The 17,173-nt window shown below is 43.1% G+C and overlaps 1 protein-coding gene across 4 annotated transcripts in view; it reads right to left on the bottom strand.

Annotated features, from left to right (window-relative positions):
* Positions 1 to 610: 610 nt before the first annotated feature.
* NSMAF (neutral sphingomyelinase activation associated factor) overlaps positions 611 to 17,173 on the bottom strand; it is a 56,902-nt gene continuing 40,339 nt past the window's right edge. For 3 of the 4 annotated variants that reach the window (XM_053929390.2, XM_045204945.2, XM_024572018.3), the window contains 15 exons: positions 15,320 to 15,371; positions 15,088 to 15,208; positions 14,574 to 14,705; positions 13,243 to 13,297; positions 12,788 to 12,951; positions 10,828 to 10,936; positions 9,702 to 9,760; positions 6,874 to 6,941; positions 6,024 to 6,091; positions 5,461 to 5,584; positions 4,488 to 4,571; positions 3,390 to 3,540; positions 2,756 to 2,858; positions 2,504 to 2,613; positions 611 to 1,293 (listed from right to left, as the gene is read on the bottom strand). In XM_053929390.2, the coding sequence (XP_053785365.1) occupies positions 1,199 to 1,293; positions 2,504 to 2,613; positions 2,756 to 2,858; positions 3,390 to 3,540; positions 4,488 to 4,571; positions 5,461 to 5,584; positions 6,024 to 6,091; positions 6,874 to 6,941; positions 9,702 to 9,760; positions 10,828 to 10,936; positions 12,788 to 12,951; positions 13,243 to 13,297; positions 14,574 to 14,705; positions 15,088 to 15,208; positions 15,320 to 15,371 (1,495 nt within the window). In that variant the 3' untranslated portion in view covers positions 611 to 1,198. The remainder of the gene's footprint in view (positions 1,294 to 2,503; positions 2,614 to 2,755; positions 2,859 to 3,389; positions 3,541 to 4,487; positions 4,572 to 5,460; positions 5,585 to 6,023; positions 6,092 to 6,873; positions 6,942 to 9,701; positions 9,761 to 10,827; positions 10,937 to 12,787; positions 12,952 to 13,242; positions 13,298 to 14,573; positions 14,706 to 15,087; positions 15,209 to 15,319; positions 15,372 to 17,173) is intronic. The other variant, XM_053929391.2, reaches the window with a different exon arrangement.

Below are 17,173 nucleotides of genomic sequence, written 5' to 3'. Positions count from 1 at the left end.
GAACTGTCCGTGGCTTTCTCCACACCAGTGTACGACCTAGGAAACAGGCATGTGAGGTTCACCTGGGGCCTGCGGGAGCGTCATCTCCACAGCAGCTGACAAGGGGTCCTGGGAGAAGCCCTCAGTGCTAGGAGAGTAGTGTGTCCCGTCGGGAAACGTGCCTCCAGTGTGAGCCTGACTGACAGGTCTGACCCCTCAGGCAGAGGACCAGGAACTCAGGGCCTGTAAGTTCTCCCCAGCCATACGTGAGAAAAACTGAAAATTCCATCACCCTGGTCTGATTCAAGTTTTTCCCTTACGCCATACTGCTTACAAGATACAACAACGTTTTTAAAGAGTATAGAAAAAACTTAAATCACAACATTACTGTGGTCCAGGAGGGAGAGTGGGTGGTACCGCTCTACAGCTCACCTTATTTGAAATTTACAAACGCAAACCAAACACCGTTTCCTGGTTTGATTACCTGCTTTGCTGTCTGGACTTGGGTCCAGGATGGTTCCGAGTATAAGAACAACATTCGTATCACTGTGGTTTTCTAGGAGGATTGGTATTTGAAGTTCTTAAAAGGTACTAGTTTCTATAATATTTAAATAAGAAAATGAAAACTGGCTTAATTACAGAAAAATATTTTTAATGTTTAGAAAAGATGAACATTTAATAGCTGCAATGAACCAAACTATTCCTATATACAGTAACTCTTATAAGAACTCCTAATCCTTCCCCAGGTTCTTAGAATCTGGGGACAGTAGGTCATAGAAAGTAACCACTCCATGAAAACACAAATACCCAAAAACCCAATGGGCAGCAATCGCGTAGATCGTGAAGACAAAGTTGCGTGACTCAGAAACAGCACTGATGCTGCACATTTTCTTGGAAAATTCTGTATTGTTCAGTGCTTTCTGAAAGTCCCCAGGTCAGTTTGGTATGTCTTAGCTCCTCTCTGCCTCTCAGACCTGTCTTCTGACCATCGCCCGCCCTCCTGGGATGGCCGTCTGCCCTGCCCCTGTAACTGCCTCAGAAGATGGCAACTAATAGTTTCAATGAAGCTAACCATGATTTAGAAAGTTGAAAGCCACAAACTCCTTATGTGGTAACACTTCCGGTTATTATCATTGCACATTCACCAGTTCATTGAAAAGTTTGGTTTAAAAATACATTAAACAGAGTTCAGTTTAATATTCAGGAGAAGAAAAGGCACTTAATACTGCAATTTCCAGAACATAATTTGTCTGTCTTTCCCTCCCGTGATGACACTGCTACACTGTTCGTTCATCCATATACACGTCACAGCACCTAAGAGAAGGAGGCATTGTGGTCAGGGAGTGAGTAGAACACTAGTAAGTACTACATCGTGTTGTCTTGCCCTATAGTAAAATCTTCAGAAATTAAAAATAACTGCTTGGTACAAAGCACTTGGGGAGAATAAGAAACCATTTCAATGTAAAGCTAAAATGACGGAATTATGGATACAGAACAGAATGCAAATATGTACCACTAAAAAAAGTCAGGAAGCAGATGAGGAAGAAGGTAGGGAGTAAGAACTAACCACACAAAGCTGAGTGACAGAAGGGATGAAGGTGACAGGTGACTGTTCACAGTGGGGAGATAGTGGAGACGTGTAACTAGATACTAGAAGAATTAAAAGCCATAAACAGTCCATTAGGGATGTCCAACCTGTGGGCTGCATGTGGCCCAGGATGGCTATGAATGTGGCCCAACACAAAATCATAAATTCGCTTAAAAGCTTTCTTTTGCTCATCAGTTTTCATTAGTGTCTGTGTATTTAATGTGTGGCCCAGAGACGCCAAAAGGTTGGACACCCCTACTCCACATGATCGTGAGGAAACCATGCAAATGTAAACAACTATAGTGAATCTCCGAGAGATACTATTAAGTGGGGAGAAAAAAACCACAGAACAATTACGTACAAACACACCCTCTACAATAAGGACCCACATCCAGGCCTCGAACTGGAAAACCAAGACCAAGAGAAGTGTGGGAGGCAGGAGACAGTGCTGGGAAGATGACTTAGTTTTTTTCACTGCAATTCATTACTTTCATAGACTTTTTAAACTCTATTGAACTATTACAGCTTTCACTATGGTTTTTAATTCTCTACATGGAACTCAAATGTAAAAACTTCCTTTTTGGAGTCAGATGTCTGTCAACATAAATCTAAATCCTGAAGGGCCCAAGAAAGGCAGACACCTGGCCGACCAGGGTGCTGGATGGGCATGTGCGCAGCATGCAGGGCACGTGGGGCGTTTTCTGCCCGAGAAGAGTATGTTCCCTGAATTCATTCCTCAGTTTTAATAGTGTTTTGGTGGAATCTAGGATTCTCTACATGTAGTATGTCATCTGCAAATAATAATAGTTTTACTTCTTCCTTTCCAATAAGGATGTCTTTATTTCTCCTTCTTGTCTGATTGCTGTGGCAAGGACTTCTGGGAAAGCAGGTTTGAGTTCAGTATTTTAGGAAGAAAGGTCAACCAAATAAGTTTACCTTTATGGCCCTGTATTTTCTCACTGATTTTTCCTCCGAGAAGGTCCCAAACAAGCAGTTCACCAGACTGACTTCCGGATAAAACGGTATTTCCATCCCAGATAAAGCACCTGCCAGAGTGATTTAGAGATAACCATTTCATCACCCATCCTGAAGGCAGGCCTATATTACACTGGCCAAAAGCAAGCCCAAAGGCACGATCATGAACTTGTATGTAAATGTCGTCACCACCAGCAACCCCCCAAACTGCACCTCTGAGGCTCGTCTGACGTCATCGAGGAGATGAGCGTTCCCGTCTGCACATCTATGACACTCAGACCACCGTCTTCTCCTGCGCTGAGGACATGGCGACTGTCTGTAACGGGAGGTGAAACACAGGCGGGTCACAGCTGCAGACTGTGGTTTAGGTTGTTCCGAGCTTTATTTCTGGCCCAGTGACCTAATACTCATTTTCCTTGAGCTGCTTGTTTTAGTTAACCGGTGACTACCCTCTCCTTGAGATGCTTCTGATTTGGAGCATGTGAGATCTTCCTCCCCCGCATGTCATCATCAGCTTGGCTCAAATCAACCCTTAAGAGGAGGGAAGGGGAGCGGGGAAAGACATGCTTTTGTTTCTAAGACACTGGGCTGAGGACCCTTTGGTGTGAGTTCATTTACCTCTTACAAATAATTTCTTGAGTGAGCTGAAGAATAAAGAATACTACCCAATGCAGTTTTTCTACTAGGTACAAGTGCCACAAGTGTACTGCATTCTGCCGTGAAGAGGTTTAGCTACACAGGCAAAACCTTTTATCAGCCAAGTGTTTTTCTGTTTAAATTCTCATGTGTTTCAAAGTGGTAATTCTAATGCCCCCAGTATCATCTGTATTCAAAAGGATAATACTACCTGGGCTAAAAGCAGTATCACATACAGTCCCTGAATGGCATGGAATCTGGTGCAGTACCGTGGCCGTCGCGAGGTCCCAAATAGTCACCGTGCCTTCTCTGGTGCCTGAAACCAACAGTGTGCTTGCAGCATTTAAACTGATCGTGTCTACCTAAGGAAGAAAGCAGAAGTACCTCCCTTAGAATTATGGTCATAAGCTCTGTTTCCCTAGGCTAGTTCAAGTAAGTGGATGCAATGATGCAGATTAAACTCTATGGCACAGAGCACTGGTGTAGTTAGTGCAGATGTATTTCAACATCACCTACTGAATGACACTTAAAGACAAAATTCGTCGTATGCTAGTGAATAAGATGAAGTATTGCTATTGGAAATGTAATTCTGTTTTAAAATAGCTTAAACTTGTCCGTCTAACTCCATGAATAAGAAGTTGTAGCAAGGTGCCAACCTGCCTGAAACACAGCAGACTGGTGATTGACTATTTGAGGGACTTGGGAGGAGGGGGAGGCCTCCAGGTTATACCTGCATATCCTTCTTGAATTATACACTGAATAAATATTTCTCAACTTCAGTTCATCTGTCGACCATGCAAACTAGGCACCAATTCCCAACCTCAGAGAACAGGCAGTACTGTGAGCCACAGCCTAAGATGCAGCAGTGGGGCCCAGTGGAAACAGCGTGTGAAAGGTATCAGGGGCCGGCCCTGGGTCTGCCCCAGGCTGCACACACTCGGGCCATCCAAGTATCAGGCCAGTGTCCTCAGCTGTGGCTGTGCATCATCCTAGACAGATGGCCCCTCTACCTTCTGTGTCAGAAAACATGAAAGACAACGGGTCACATCTTGTTGCCCCAGATAGTCTGCGGAAACCCAAATATTCAATGCCGTGCTCAGGGAAATAGCAAACTGAAGAAAAAAAAGACAAAGTAGACTTGGAAACCCAACGAGTCAACTCAAAGAAAAGAGCTGAGAGTCAGCCTACGATCTCCAATAAGCAGATCAATAAGCAGTTTTACCTAAACACTTAGGTAAAACTAAGAATCCCCCTCAAACCCCTGGAGTCTGAAGCTCAGGTTTTGTGCACTTTGGTTGCCGGCACTCACACTGACATCATGTTCCAGCTCGGCCAGCAGGTCAAACTGGTGTCTTTTGGTGCCTGTCATTTCTGCAGGAATACCAGACCACACCTAGAACGGAACATAATGTAGAAGACATTTACACACATGTAATATAAAAGCTTTTCTAATACAGTGAGGAAGAACCCTCTTGACCAACAACCTCCACTGAACACACGTGCCCACAAACGCGCTGCCTGACCCTCCCGTTCCCGTTCCGCAGTTCCACGGTGCCCGCGCCTTTATTCCTGCCGTCCTGCGCTTACCGAGAGCCGCCTGTTTGGACCTGTGTCTCTTTCCATCCCGTGCAGTGGCTGTTGTAATTATGGGATTTAAGTACTGTGTGAACTAAGGAATATGAGTGTTGCACGTCTATTAATGTTTTGAAAGACTACCGAAAAATTGCTAAAATGAGGTGCAGGCAGGAAACTTATCTACAAGAATGGGGGACAAATCTTGAAAAACTTCTGAAGGAATTCTAAGGGTTCTAGGTTTTTGGCTTCTTTTCACACAAATGCAGATGGGAAACGAAGCTGATGAATACTGGTGTGGTTTGCATGTGGCCCTACATCAACAGAATGGTGAATGAACGTGCATTTGAATGTTTAAACTTTCAACAAAATGTATTATCTTTCAATGATTCCCCACTTTAACTTGACATTTTCTGATTAACTGATCAACTGCTAGTTCCAACCGTGTTAGATAAGAGGGGCCGTTTCTCCGTAACTCCGCTGTCTAAGGAAGACTAGATCATCCCGCCCCTAGTTGAACGCACAGTAGGAAAATCATGAAAACTTCCTATTATACAGAGAAGTGTACACATTTAAAAAGCAATAATATTGAATATTCTTATGTATCACACGCTTTGTGAACACCAGTGATTGAACATGTTAACAGGTAGTTAAATGGTTTATAACATTTTTATTATACAAACACAGTGAGATAGAAATACTATCTAAACCTTCACTGTCGAATCCCACGATGCCGAATACAGCCTGTCGTCATGCCAGCAGATCTTACTAACAGCATCATCGTGTCCCATTAATGTGTCTTGGCATCTTCCAAATGCTATGGAATAAAAATAGCTAACATAAAAGATAATGAGAACCATTAAAACAGCATTCAGCTTAATTTTAAGACTCAAACACATATTCAAGAAACATTATGTTGTTAAATGTTATACTCACTAAGGCCCATTAGAATTACAAATTACTCGTTCTCATGTTATCAAACCAAAAAACTGAAAATTTTAATTTGAAACTAGAAATTTCCAGGTCTGGCTCATCTTTGTTTTCACCTCAATTTAAAATTTAGAGAAACATATGAGTTCAACTGGAGAAATTATTAGATTCAAATAATTATATTCAAACCCAATGGAAATATTCTCATCTAATATTTGTTCTTCCCCCCCCTCCCAAAACATGGCACAGTGCCCTGGCAATAGGAGATTCTGTCTTTACTGCTCTGTGTCCACAGAGGTAGCGACGTGTGTGTGATTACAAAGAAGCGTGCACAGGTACATACATGTTATTATCCCATGAAGAGCTTATGACAGTGGCATCTCCTGGTAAAAGTAAACAAGATGATAAAGCCTGAAATACAAATGATTCAACATTAATAATTTACAGCAGTTAGTCCCTACCATGGTAAAACTATCTTATGAGACGCCCCAATTAATGCTTAAATTCTGTTTAGGTTAGCCTTCTGATATCTACAAAGTTCTTTTCCTACTGGCTAATTCCAGACGCCTTGGTTCCTCCCAAGTGTAGGGAAGTCACAGTGTGTCCGGAGCGTGAGGGTCTAGACTGACCTTGTTCAGGCCTCCCTCCCGTCCCTGGGCTGGGGGAACTGCCAGGGACGCTGGAGGAAATCATGCGGGAGGGCGGGCTGGGGATTACCCTCGAGAATGCAAGCTGAGTCTCGAGGGTACAGATTAATGTGGGTAAGGAAAACTTCCAAAATTCTTTAGGGAGTTTCAGACTCTTCTGGGTGACTTACATTAAAAATACAAAGTGCTTTTCCAGAATCATTGGTTTCTAGTATTGGGTATCCTACCAACTCAGAAATGCGTAAGTTATTTAAGTAGCATATATATACATTTAGTCTGAAAATTCCAAAGAAGAAAGATTTATTAAGGAGAATTCTACAGGGCAGCAGGAGTTCAAGACTTTTAGGCTACTACTGCATAAAAATGAAATCTCATTATTATGAGAATGAGCCAACTTGAAAATATTTTAACTTGAATCTAGAAATAATCTAACTAAGGCATTCTGTCAATACCGTGCAGGAATAAACTCAACTGTTTTGAGAGAAACAAGACGTCATATGTGTGTGTCTATTATCATAACACTGACTTAAAATTAAATGAACTCACCATATTTGAAAATGATATACTTCTTTGTAGCATTCTGGATTCTTTAGAAAACATCTTCAAGGTGGAATCTAATTTGACAATGAGAAGGCAACCACGTGAGAACGACAGAGATGACAGAGAAGGCTGCAGGCGCAGCCCCTGAACGCACTGGGTGGGAAACGGGGCTAAGTGACCTAACTCCTCATCCAACAGCAAGATTCTAGGATCTGTTAACTCCCTGACAAGAAAATCAGTTTAAAACCCAGTATAGGCACAGTTGGCATTTCAGCAGGAGTGAACACAGGGTTCAGCTTAATAACGGATGTAAGCTAAAGGTAAAGGGGAGCACAGAAGCCCTGGCCGGTGTGGCCAGTGGACTGAGTGCCGGCCTGCGAACCAAAAGGTTGCCGGTTTGCTTCCCAGTCAGGGCGCATGCCTGGGTTGCGGGTCGGGTTCCCAGCAGGAGGTGTGTGAGATGCAATCCATCCATGTATCTTTCACACACCGATGTTTCTCTCCCTCTCTTTCTCTCTCCCTCCCCCTCCTCTAAAGGTAAATAAATAAAATTAAATAAATAAGTAAATAAAGAAGTAAACCTTAAAAAAAAAGGATCAAAATAGCAAGGTTAATATTTTTAAAAAATCATGGCAATATAAAAGTTTTTTTTTTTTTTTTAACCAGTAGACCGGTTTTGGTGTGACACCTACACAGAATCAACATTTATGGAGAAGAATCACTAACTTTCTAAAAAATAAAGTTGGGATTATAATGCCCAAGCTTTTAATTTCCCTGCTTAACAGAAGTTTTAGAAGTGTACCCAAACCCCTTAGTAAAACCAAGACTTGCAAATTACAATGTGCTCCAAACATCCAATATTTGAAACATGTAACATTTCCAAACATACAACATGATAAATAAAGGTCAGGATGAGTTTTAAATAATTCTTTTGTATAGTAAAATTTAATATTTCAATTTAATTATTGCAACACCAACACATAGAAGTCTTGAGTCTTTATAAACATGAGTTTAAATAAAACATTTTCCCGAATTAGCTTGAAAACAGAAAGAGTAGAATGAATACAACATCTCCCTGGGGGTAGGAGTCACTCTGATATCCTTCCCAACCTTGCTTTTGATTCCAAAGAATGACCTTTTTATCAGGCAATTCTGAGTATTCACCACAGAGCCCGCTTAAGCTTATTAATGTGCGGCAACCTACAGAAAACCATAGCCAGCCTGGTATGTAAGGATGCTTTCCTCGAAATCAAAGGTTCCCTCCCCACACCAGAGGTGACCATGTCACAGGTGCTGAAGAGCTAGTCTCATTTGTGATGGGTTCCCGTCATGCCCACACACTTAAACATACACGGCATATCTGAGGAAGAAATGTAACTTTAGGGTAATTAGTAGGATACATACGAATCAGTAATATGAACTTCTGAGAGTGAGAAGAAACAAGCAAAAATATAAAAGCTTGTCAGTTAAGGAAAACAAAATCTCTCCTTTATTTGGCAAATTCACAAAGAAGCAATATAATCATTAATAAGCCTCAGAGGTTTAAACCCTTGATGCTCACGATTTACAAGGTCACACAAGTACAACAAGCTGAAGGATTTAACGAACCACGTCAGGCCAATCCGGCTAAGAACACAGGCTTCGCCTAAAGTAAAGCGTTTTGTCTGTGTGACTGTCGGCAAACTCGGCCGGCAGAAATCCTGGCAAAACACGGGTTGCTTTCTTGTCCCAGAGCATCGTGTCGGTGGCCCCAGGCGGCCCAGTGCACGTCCCGCACAGTCACTTCCTTTGGTCTACAGTAGAATCGTTTTCTAGGCTTTGTGGAAAATTCTGTGCTATGAAATCTGAGGCTGTATTTGAAGGAGAGAGGAATGATATGCTCCAGATAATAAACCATGATTACAGAGTCTGACAGCAGTAACTGATTTTCTCCTGGAGGCACTGAGTTGGACAGCATTATTTCTTAACTTAATGGATGAGAAATATAATTTCATACGATGAAGACTGAATAAATAGACTCAAAACCGCCAGCTACTAACTTTGCCAGGATCAGCTAAAACCTAAAGAGGATCGCTAACGCGTTACTCTTTCCATCTGCACACCTTCCGGAGTGCCTGTCACCCTGCTTTGAGCCCAGCAGGACAGCACGTGATTTAACTGAGCATATACCGTACAGACGCCAAGGAGAGCAGCGTTGTATACAGCCAGAGATGCTTCGTGCTTAGTCCTTTTTAAAGGTCAAAATAAATTCTAATGTGTCATTCAAATATAATTATTCCAAGTCAAAGCAACAAGCCATTGCAGGGTTTTTCATAATTTTGATAATGCCAAAGCACATTAATGATGTAGGAATTAGATTTCAAGCTAAATGCTACAGCAGACACCCTGAATATATACTGAGCGACAAAAATGAAAACCTTAACAGCAAACTGGCATTTCCACGTGAAAACGCACACACCCCAGACTCCGTGATGCCCCAGGTCTGTCTAACACAGCGGCTCCAGCCCTGCTTCCCCTCTCTGCCCTGGCCGACCCACCAGAAACCAGATGCGCCTCCAGCGCTGGTGGGGAGGGCTCCTCCCAAGCAAGAAGGTGGGAGACAAACTCTTTTGGTCCTTCACCTTAAATTCTGGGAAACCTCCTTAGCAACAAAAAGGTGTTTTTCATAACTGTTTTTGGCAAACTATAATAACATTGTATGTAACATACCACAAAATAATTGCTTCAAATTTACTCTATGTGGGGGCAGCACGTGCAAGCACAGCCCTTGACTGCGAGTGAAGAAACGTGGGCGCCACGACTGCAGGAAAGCCATGTCCCAGGGGGAAACGTACCTTGCGAGGTGGTAAAGACTGACGATCCATTGCAAGAGACCGCTATTCCAGTGACCGCCCTGTTTAAAAACAAAGTTTTATGAGTTACCATCAAACGTGCGATAGGACACTCGTCTCTTTCGAGGTCTTGATTTAATTTTACCATCTTTTTATAACTGTTTTCTTCACAGCTTGTCTGCTGGATCTGTCCCACATGACACCTGCTATCACCAAATCACAGCCTGGCCACTTCTACCTTGTGCTGGCAGTACCTGTGGCCAGCAAACATGCCCACTCTCGCCTCCCCAGCTGCCTCATTTGAAGTTTAATACATTGCTGACCCCTGGAAAACGACTAATGCTTCTCCTTCAGTTCCCCTTTATTTGACTGTCACCCCAGTGACTGCAACTCTCCTTTACAATCACTTCGCCGGCTTGGTGAGTGAACCGAATTTGCCTCGCCCCTAGCAACGATGACCCGCTGCCTGGCGCTAGCATGTCCTCCTCACTGCCCTGCCTTACAAGGCCCCTTTCTCTGTGCCAGAGAATTTGAGAGAAGAAAGGACACTGTTACAGTGAATGAGGAGAAACTATGTATTCTTTTCCGAGGCCACGCTCTGATTGTAAACCACTGATCTAAGGTAGACGGGCACGTTCCGTTTCACACACGCCCACGGTGGACACATCATCAAAATGTCAGACAGGATGTCCGTGGCTGTGGAGCAGGACACCGAGCCTTGTCTCTGGGCTGCATCTCCCCACCTATAACGGGTCAATCAGGTGACCAGTGCTCTTCCAGTCTTTCTACCAGAGTATAAAAATATCCTCAATAGCAGAAGACAGGGAACACATAACCCCTCTAGGTCCAACAGCAAGCTCAATGTCTTGGAAGTACAGGTATTATTTTTAAAATTCTAAAATGACCGACATGGAAATGACAACATGGTAGGCCGGCACAAATCTGTTTTGTGCCAAAAATTCCTTTGTCACACTGACCTCAGCTGGCTGAGCACTATGGATGTTCTGGGGAGATAAAAAACAGTCAAGGTGACGTTGAAAGAGAACTTCCCCCATTGACTCGGCTTAAAACGATCGCACACCCGAGCGAGCCCGCGGCTTCCACGAGCACAGCGCAGGGGCAGCCTTACTCTTTGTGGATTTTATATCGCTCCTGTAACTGCAGTTTGGCGATGTTATTCCAGGCCAGGGTTTTGCTTTCCTCAGTCAGGTCTTCAAAGGACTCTTCGCCTGGAGAGACTACATTAAATTATTGCTACGTGAGTCAACTAAATTACTAACAAGCATCAGACAACAAGCATCAGAGTCACAATATTTTCTGTTAAAATCAAACAACCGAAAACCCCAAAATATCCCACCAAAACATAATAGCTTTGAAATGTACTTGTTAGCTCCATGTTAGTCAAGGAAAAATAATATGGTATATAATTTAAATAAAATAAAAATCGTTTGTGAAAGGGTAAAGCCAGAGCCATTTGCTTTGTGGCACCCTGTGCTGAGCAGGCCTGTGACCCTGTGCAAGGGGACTGCCACTTCACTCTTCTGAGCTTGTCCCCAGGCCTGGAAGTTACTGGAAGCAAGAACTAACCGCTCTCTACAGCCACGGGCAGCAGATAACGTGGGAACACGCTGCAGCCCCAACGGCCCAGGGCCCCAGAGCAGCAGCCCCACCCTTCTGTAACCCCGGAACAGCCCAAAGCCCCGCCCCTCAGAGCCGGTGCGTCTGGCACAGCACACCCTGCCCCTGTCCCCTCTTGGAGAGTAAGAACTTCATTCTCTACACTTTCTTCTCTTTGTGAATTTCTTCACAGCCCATGTCACCGGCCACCCTAACAATCTGGAGAACGATTAAAAAGTATATTTAAATACCACAACATTGTTATACTTTTATCAACGTTTGCAAAGTTTTCACTTGGCCCCTAAATTAAGAACTTCAGGAAACACAAGCCTGAAGAGCCATCTCCCTGTCAGCAATCTCTGCAAACGCCTGCTGTTTCCCTAAGAACGCTGCAGTTTTGCTTGGGTTTCGTAGGGGAGGAAGCAGAGATGAAGGCAATTACGCCACGTACTCTTGGACAGAACTAGCTACGTAATCCCTTCACTTCTGTTTTAAGAAAGGCTGGAACAATTACCCTTTAAAATAATCACAAGACAAGGGGTTCAGGGCCAGTGACTAAGCAAAATACGGGTTTAAGAGGCATCACGAGATAATCCTATGGTCCTTATGACTTAACCCTGTGGGGTTATCTTTTAGAGAAGTACTTCCAGCCAGCCCCGGGTCATGTGACTCTGGTGAGCTATCCCTCCACACTTGAGAGCATGCGCAGCCATGTGTGCCTAAGAAGTCTGAACGTGCCTGCAACAGATAGCAGAATCGGAGATAAGAAAACTTTGCTCCCCAAGTTCCACATAGTGTCCAACTCCTAAGAGCCTGTAGGTTGGAGGCTGTCTCCTGAATGTAAAACACAGATAACCGGATGAAGGTGTGGATGCATTCCACCCTTTCCAAATACTAGATGTGAGAACAGAGTCAACTTCATTTTAGCACCTAACATATGCCTGGCACAGAACAGATAATTGGCAAATGTTTGTCAATTATGGTTGAAGAATGGTTGAATTAGGGGACACAATCAAGTACAGAAAACAGAACTGAATGGAAGATCTGTAGGCTGGGGACGGGAGAGGAGAGCTGGATGGAGGTGGGGGAAGTAACTGGGGGAGGAGCGGGGCGGAGGTGGCTGTCAGAGCAGCCACCATCAGGATGATGCATTGATAACAAGGGACTGGCTAACAATCAAACACCAGCTTGGGAAAGCACAGAACAGAAACAGAACCCTAATAATCACAATAGCAATACCGCCAGATTTCAAATTACCAGGAAATAACGGTAACTTGATTTCCCTTAAAGTTAATAGTTAAAAATGAATAAAATAAGGACAAAAACTTCTTTTCCAGGAGAACCCCAATAAAATGGTAAAACACTCTAGGCAGCACAACAGTTTCTGTTTCATCTCCTCTTTGGAATTGTCAGAAACATCTTAGTCAAAGTAAAACGAGAGGTGCTCACATTTTTTCTCTTTGCGAATTTACCTGGAGAATCTGCTGTGGAAACATTGTAACTGGAGGTTGGGGACACACTTTTGAGCTTGGGAGTGATCCTCCGAGGATGCGGTGTCACAAAGAGCTGCTTTGGCGTCTGCCCGAATTCCAAGATTTGGGTTAGCATGGCCACCTTCTCATCAGGGTCTTCGATGCTTCGGAAGGAACGCAAATAATGCAGTGAGCCACCAGGTCCAAGTTTCTCGAGAGCACACATTTCAAATAATACAGGTCACCAGGAGAGAGATTAACCTTCAGGTACTAACAGCAGGACTGTCCACATCTTATCACAGATTTTCTGAAAACTTTCTGAGGCTCAGTAACTCACATGATAGTAAAAGCAAGATATACTTAGCAGGGAATTTTCCACACTTCAATATTATGAAACAAGTGCATAAATCATTTAGTGAAAGAGGTATTTTGTAACTCAAGTAGAAGTTCCTTACAGACATAAGTACCTGTTCAGGTCCACACCTCCTTCATAGGTCAGCGGATGAAACACTGAAAAGAGAGACGTACAACACCGTGAAAGATGTACACTCACAATATACACTCTGCTCAGAATTTTAAAACCCACTAACAACTTTAAACTCTTATTCAAAGAAACTGATTTTCATGTTGAAAAATGGACTAATAATATCCAGTTTCAGTCAATGTCAATTTGAATTATTATCTTGTGCTTAGAAATCTAACTGGCAGGTAAGAGGACCAACTAGCTCAGTGTATTTCTCAGTCAGCATTATTTCTGCTGGAGGGGAAGTCACTCTGCCCTCTGCTCAGGCACGTGAGAAATCAAGCCTGCACTTCCAGCTCCACCCCCTGTCATCTGAGAAACCTGGAGGCAGGTGAGAGCTGAAACTGATGAGGAGGTGCGGTCCTGCTGGTTTCTTTCAGCTCAATGAAGAGGAAACTCTGGGGGCCCTCATAGCAGTTGAGGTCACTGACCTAGCTCATGTTCCGATTGGGTAATTTTTTTATTCTTACCCGAGGACATGCCCGTTGACTTTACAGAGAGGGGAAGGGAGAGAGAGAGGGAGAGAAACATCTACGCAAGGGACCAACATTGACCAGTTGCCTCTCATCTGTGCTCTGGACTGGGACTGAATCTGCAACCTAGTTATGCACCCTGATTGGGAATCGAACCCACTACCTTTTGGTTCACGAGACAATATTCCAACCAACTGAGCCACACTGGTCAGGGCTGTTCTGACTGAATTTTAATTGAAATTATTTAATGGGATAGAGAGAGCACAAGCTAAAATGAGAAGACTTTGGAAAAGGCCTCTTGGGCCCTGGCTGGTGTGGCTCAGTGGATTGAGCACTGGGCTGTGAACCAAAGGGTCACCAGTTGGATTCCCAATCAGGGCACATGCCTGGTTTGTGGGTCAGGTCCCCAGTAGGGGGCGCATGAGAAGCAACCGCACATGGATGTTTCCCTCTCCTCCCTCTCCTTCTCCCTCCTTTCCCCTCTCTTTCTCCCTCCTTCTCCTCTCTAAAAATAAATCTTAAAAAACAAAAGAAAAGAAAAGAAAAGAAAAGAAAAGAAAAGAAAAAGGCCTCTTGGGATCATGGTGAAATAGATGTTCCTTAGGCAAAAGTACTTCCTCCTCTGTTACTTAGTATCTGATCCAGGGTCACTGAGCCAGTAGGCACTGTTTGCTGATACAAAATTCTCCTGTAAAGAAATAACCTTGACTGCACTGCCCTCATTCTAGTTATTTTTGGTTAGTTGTGTTTTCGTCAAATGCTAAATGAACTTTCAGTGACTATTACATACCATTATAGGCCTCAACAGCCTCGCTTCCTTTTTGCTTGTAGCCAAATATTAGGTCAATCCACTCATGAAGGTGCTCTGACACGTAACTGCTTTCCAGCGCGTCTTTGCTTTTCTGAAGAAAGTCCTCGGGACCTGTTGGATGAGACTCGATCAACACACGACAGTGTCCATCGTGCTTCCTCTCACTTCTCTCATCTAGCCACATGTAGCTAAAGCTTCTAGGACAGGCAAGAGGCACATATTTTTAGTGAAGTTTTGCCCCCTCATATAAAATATAAATTTTGTGGAGCAAGAGTCATTTTCACAACATTTAGGTCTCCCAAAAATATGTCAATAATTTTACAGCATACACTTAGAATATTTTTGATTTGTAATAGGACTGATATTGCCTCATTCAGATCAAGAATTATGCTGTTATTTTTTCAAAAAGTCTACACAACTAAATAATTAATACTGAAATTGCACGATCAGGAAAAGAATGTCTACAACGCGACACCTTCAAGGTGGTACTCACTCCGTGCCCAAGGTGGAAGTTCCACGTCATCCACCATCTGCCCTCCTTGTCTCTTCCCCAGATCCAGTTTCAGACTATTCACTAAGAAGCTTACATCATCACCATAGAATTCGGGAATCAGCTGAAAGTTCCAGGAGGGGGCAAAACCAAAACAAAACAAAGAACAACAAACATTTTTTAAAGCAGTTAGATACCACCAGCCCAGTGAATCATTAGCTTTTAAACCACTTACCTCTTTAAAATCTGTGGCACCATCCAAACAGTTTTTCCAAGTTTCTGCGATACTAAATATATAAAACAAGTTAAACTGATTTTAATTCTAGGGTATAGACACATCAACCACCATGCTTTCTCTGCACTGAGAGTACTGCTCTAGATTTTAACTACATTAACTCATTTCTCTCGTTAACTCAAATTCTCAACATCCACATGCATATCTAGGCTCACTCTGCACTGAACGTGGGGTCAGAACACGGCCCAGATGGACCACCTCCAAGGTCGTGCCATGAATAGCTGCGCGTATACTGCCTCATCAAAGGACCAATGGAGGCAGGTGCTTAAACACTAAAAATTAGCAAAGCTATTTTAATACCTCATCTCAAAAAGGAATAATGAATAACTAGGTGCAGAGCTTAAAAAAAGATTGGAAAGACAGACACCAAAGATTAACAATGAATATTATCTCAGCATGGTCAGATGCCAAGTGAACTTTATTTTCTTCTTTGTATTTTCTGATATTTTTATGGTAAAGAAATATTACTTTTATAATGAAAAGAGTTATATATTTACTTGCCCACAGGGAATTTTATTCAATTCATGGCAGAATTATTTAGAATAGGGACTTCTGGCCAAGATGGAGGCATAGGTAGATACACTTTGCCTCCTCACACAAGCAAAAGGACAACCACAAATTTAAAAACAAACAATAACCAGAACTGTCAGAAAATCAAACTGTATGGAAGTCTAACAACCATGGAGTTAAAGAAGAAACATTCACCCAGACCGGGAGGAGAGGCACAGAGGATACACGGCAAGGTAGTGGCTGGCAGAGTGGGCAGTCCCACATTTGCATGCGGATAAACTGGGAGGAACAACTTGGAAGGGAGACAGACCTCGCAACCCAGGGTTCCAGTGCAAGGAAATAAAGCCTCAAAACTTCTGACTAAAAATACCTGTGGGGGTTGCAGCAGTGGGAGAAACTCCCAGCCTCAAAGAAGAGTTTGTTGGAGAGACCCACAGAGTCCTACAATGTACACAAACCCGCCCACCCGGGATCAGCAGCAGAAGGGCCCAATTTGCTTGTGGGAAGTGGGGGAAGTGACTGAAAGCTGGCAGAGCCGAGCAAGTGACATTGTTCCCTCACTGACCCACATACAGCTACGCAACGCAACTACACAGGTTGCCCCTCTCTGGTGAACAGTTCAGGCTCCACCACTTACTATGTAAGAGGCCTGCAGAGACAAAAAAATATGGCCCAAAAGAAAGAACAGATCAGGGGTGGGGTGGAGGGATGGGGAGAAAAGGCATACAACTGTAATTGAATAACAATAAAAATTAAAAAAAAAAAAAAAGAACAGATCAAAGCTCCAAAAATAGAACTAAGCCATGAAGAGATAGCCAACCTGTCAGATGCAGAATTCAAAACACTGGTAATCAGGATGCTCACAAAAATGGTTGAGTATGGTTGCAAAATAGAGGAAACAGTGAAGGCTATGAAAAGTGAAATAAAGAAAATATACAGGGAATCAACAGTGAAGGGAAGGAAACTGGGACTCAAATCAACGATTTGGAGCAGAAGGAAGAAATAAACATTCAAGCAGAACAGAATGAAGAAACAAAAATTCAAAAAGATGAGGATGAGCTTAGGAACCTCTGGGGCAACTTTAAATGTTCCAACACCTGAATTATAGGGATGCCAGAAGAAGAAAAGGAAAAGCGAGAAATTGAGAACTTATTTGAAAAAATAATGAAGGAAAACTTCCCCAATCTGGCAAAGGAGAGACTTTCAGAAAGTCCAGGAAGCTCAGAGAATCCCAAAGAAGTTGGATATCAGAAGAAACACACGAAGGCACATCATAATTAAATT

This window comes from Desmodus rotundus, chromosome 8 (assembly GCF_022682495.2).
Source record: "Desmodus rotundus isolate HL8 chromosome 8, HLdesRot8A.1, whole genome shotgun sequence".
In the NCBI taxonomy this organism is placed as follows: domain Eukaryota; kingdom Metazoa; phylum Chordata; class Mammalia; order Chiroptera; family Phyllostomidae; genus Desmodus; species Desmodus rotundus.
The sequence above is the reverse complement of the archived record's forward strand: the minus strand, read 5'-3'. Positions and strand labels throughout refer to the sequence as shown.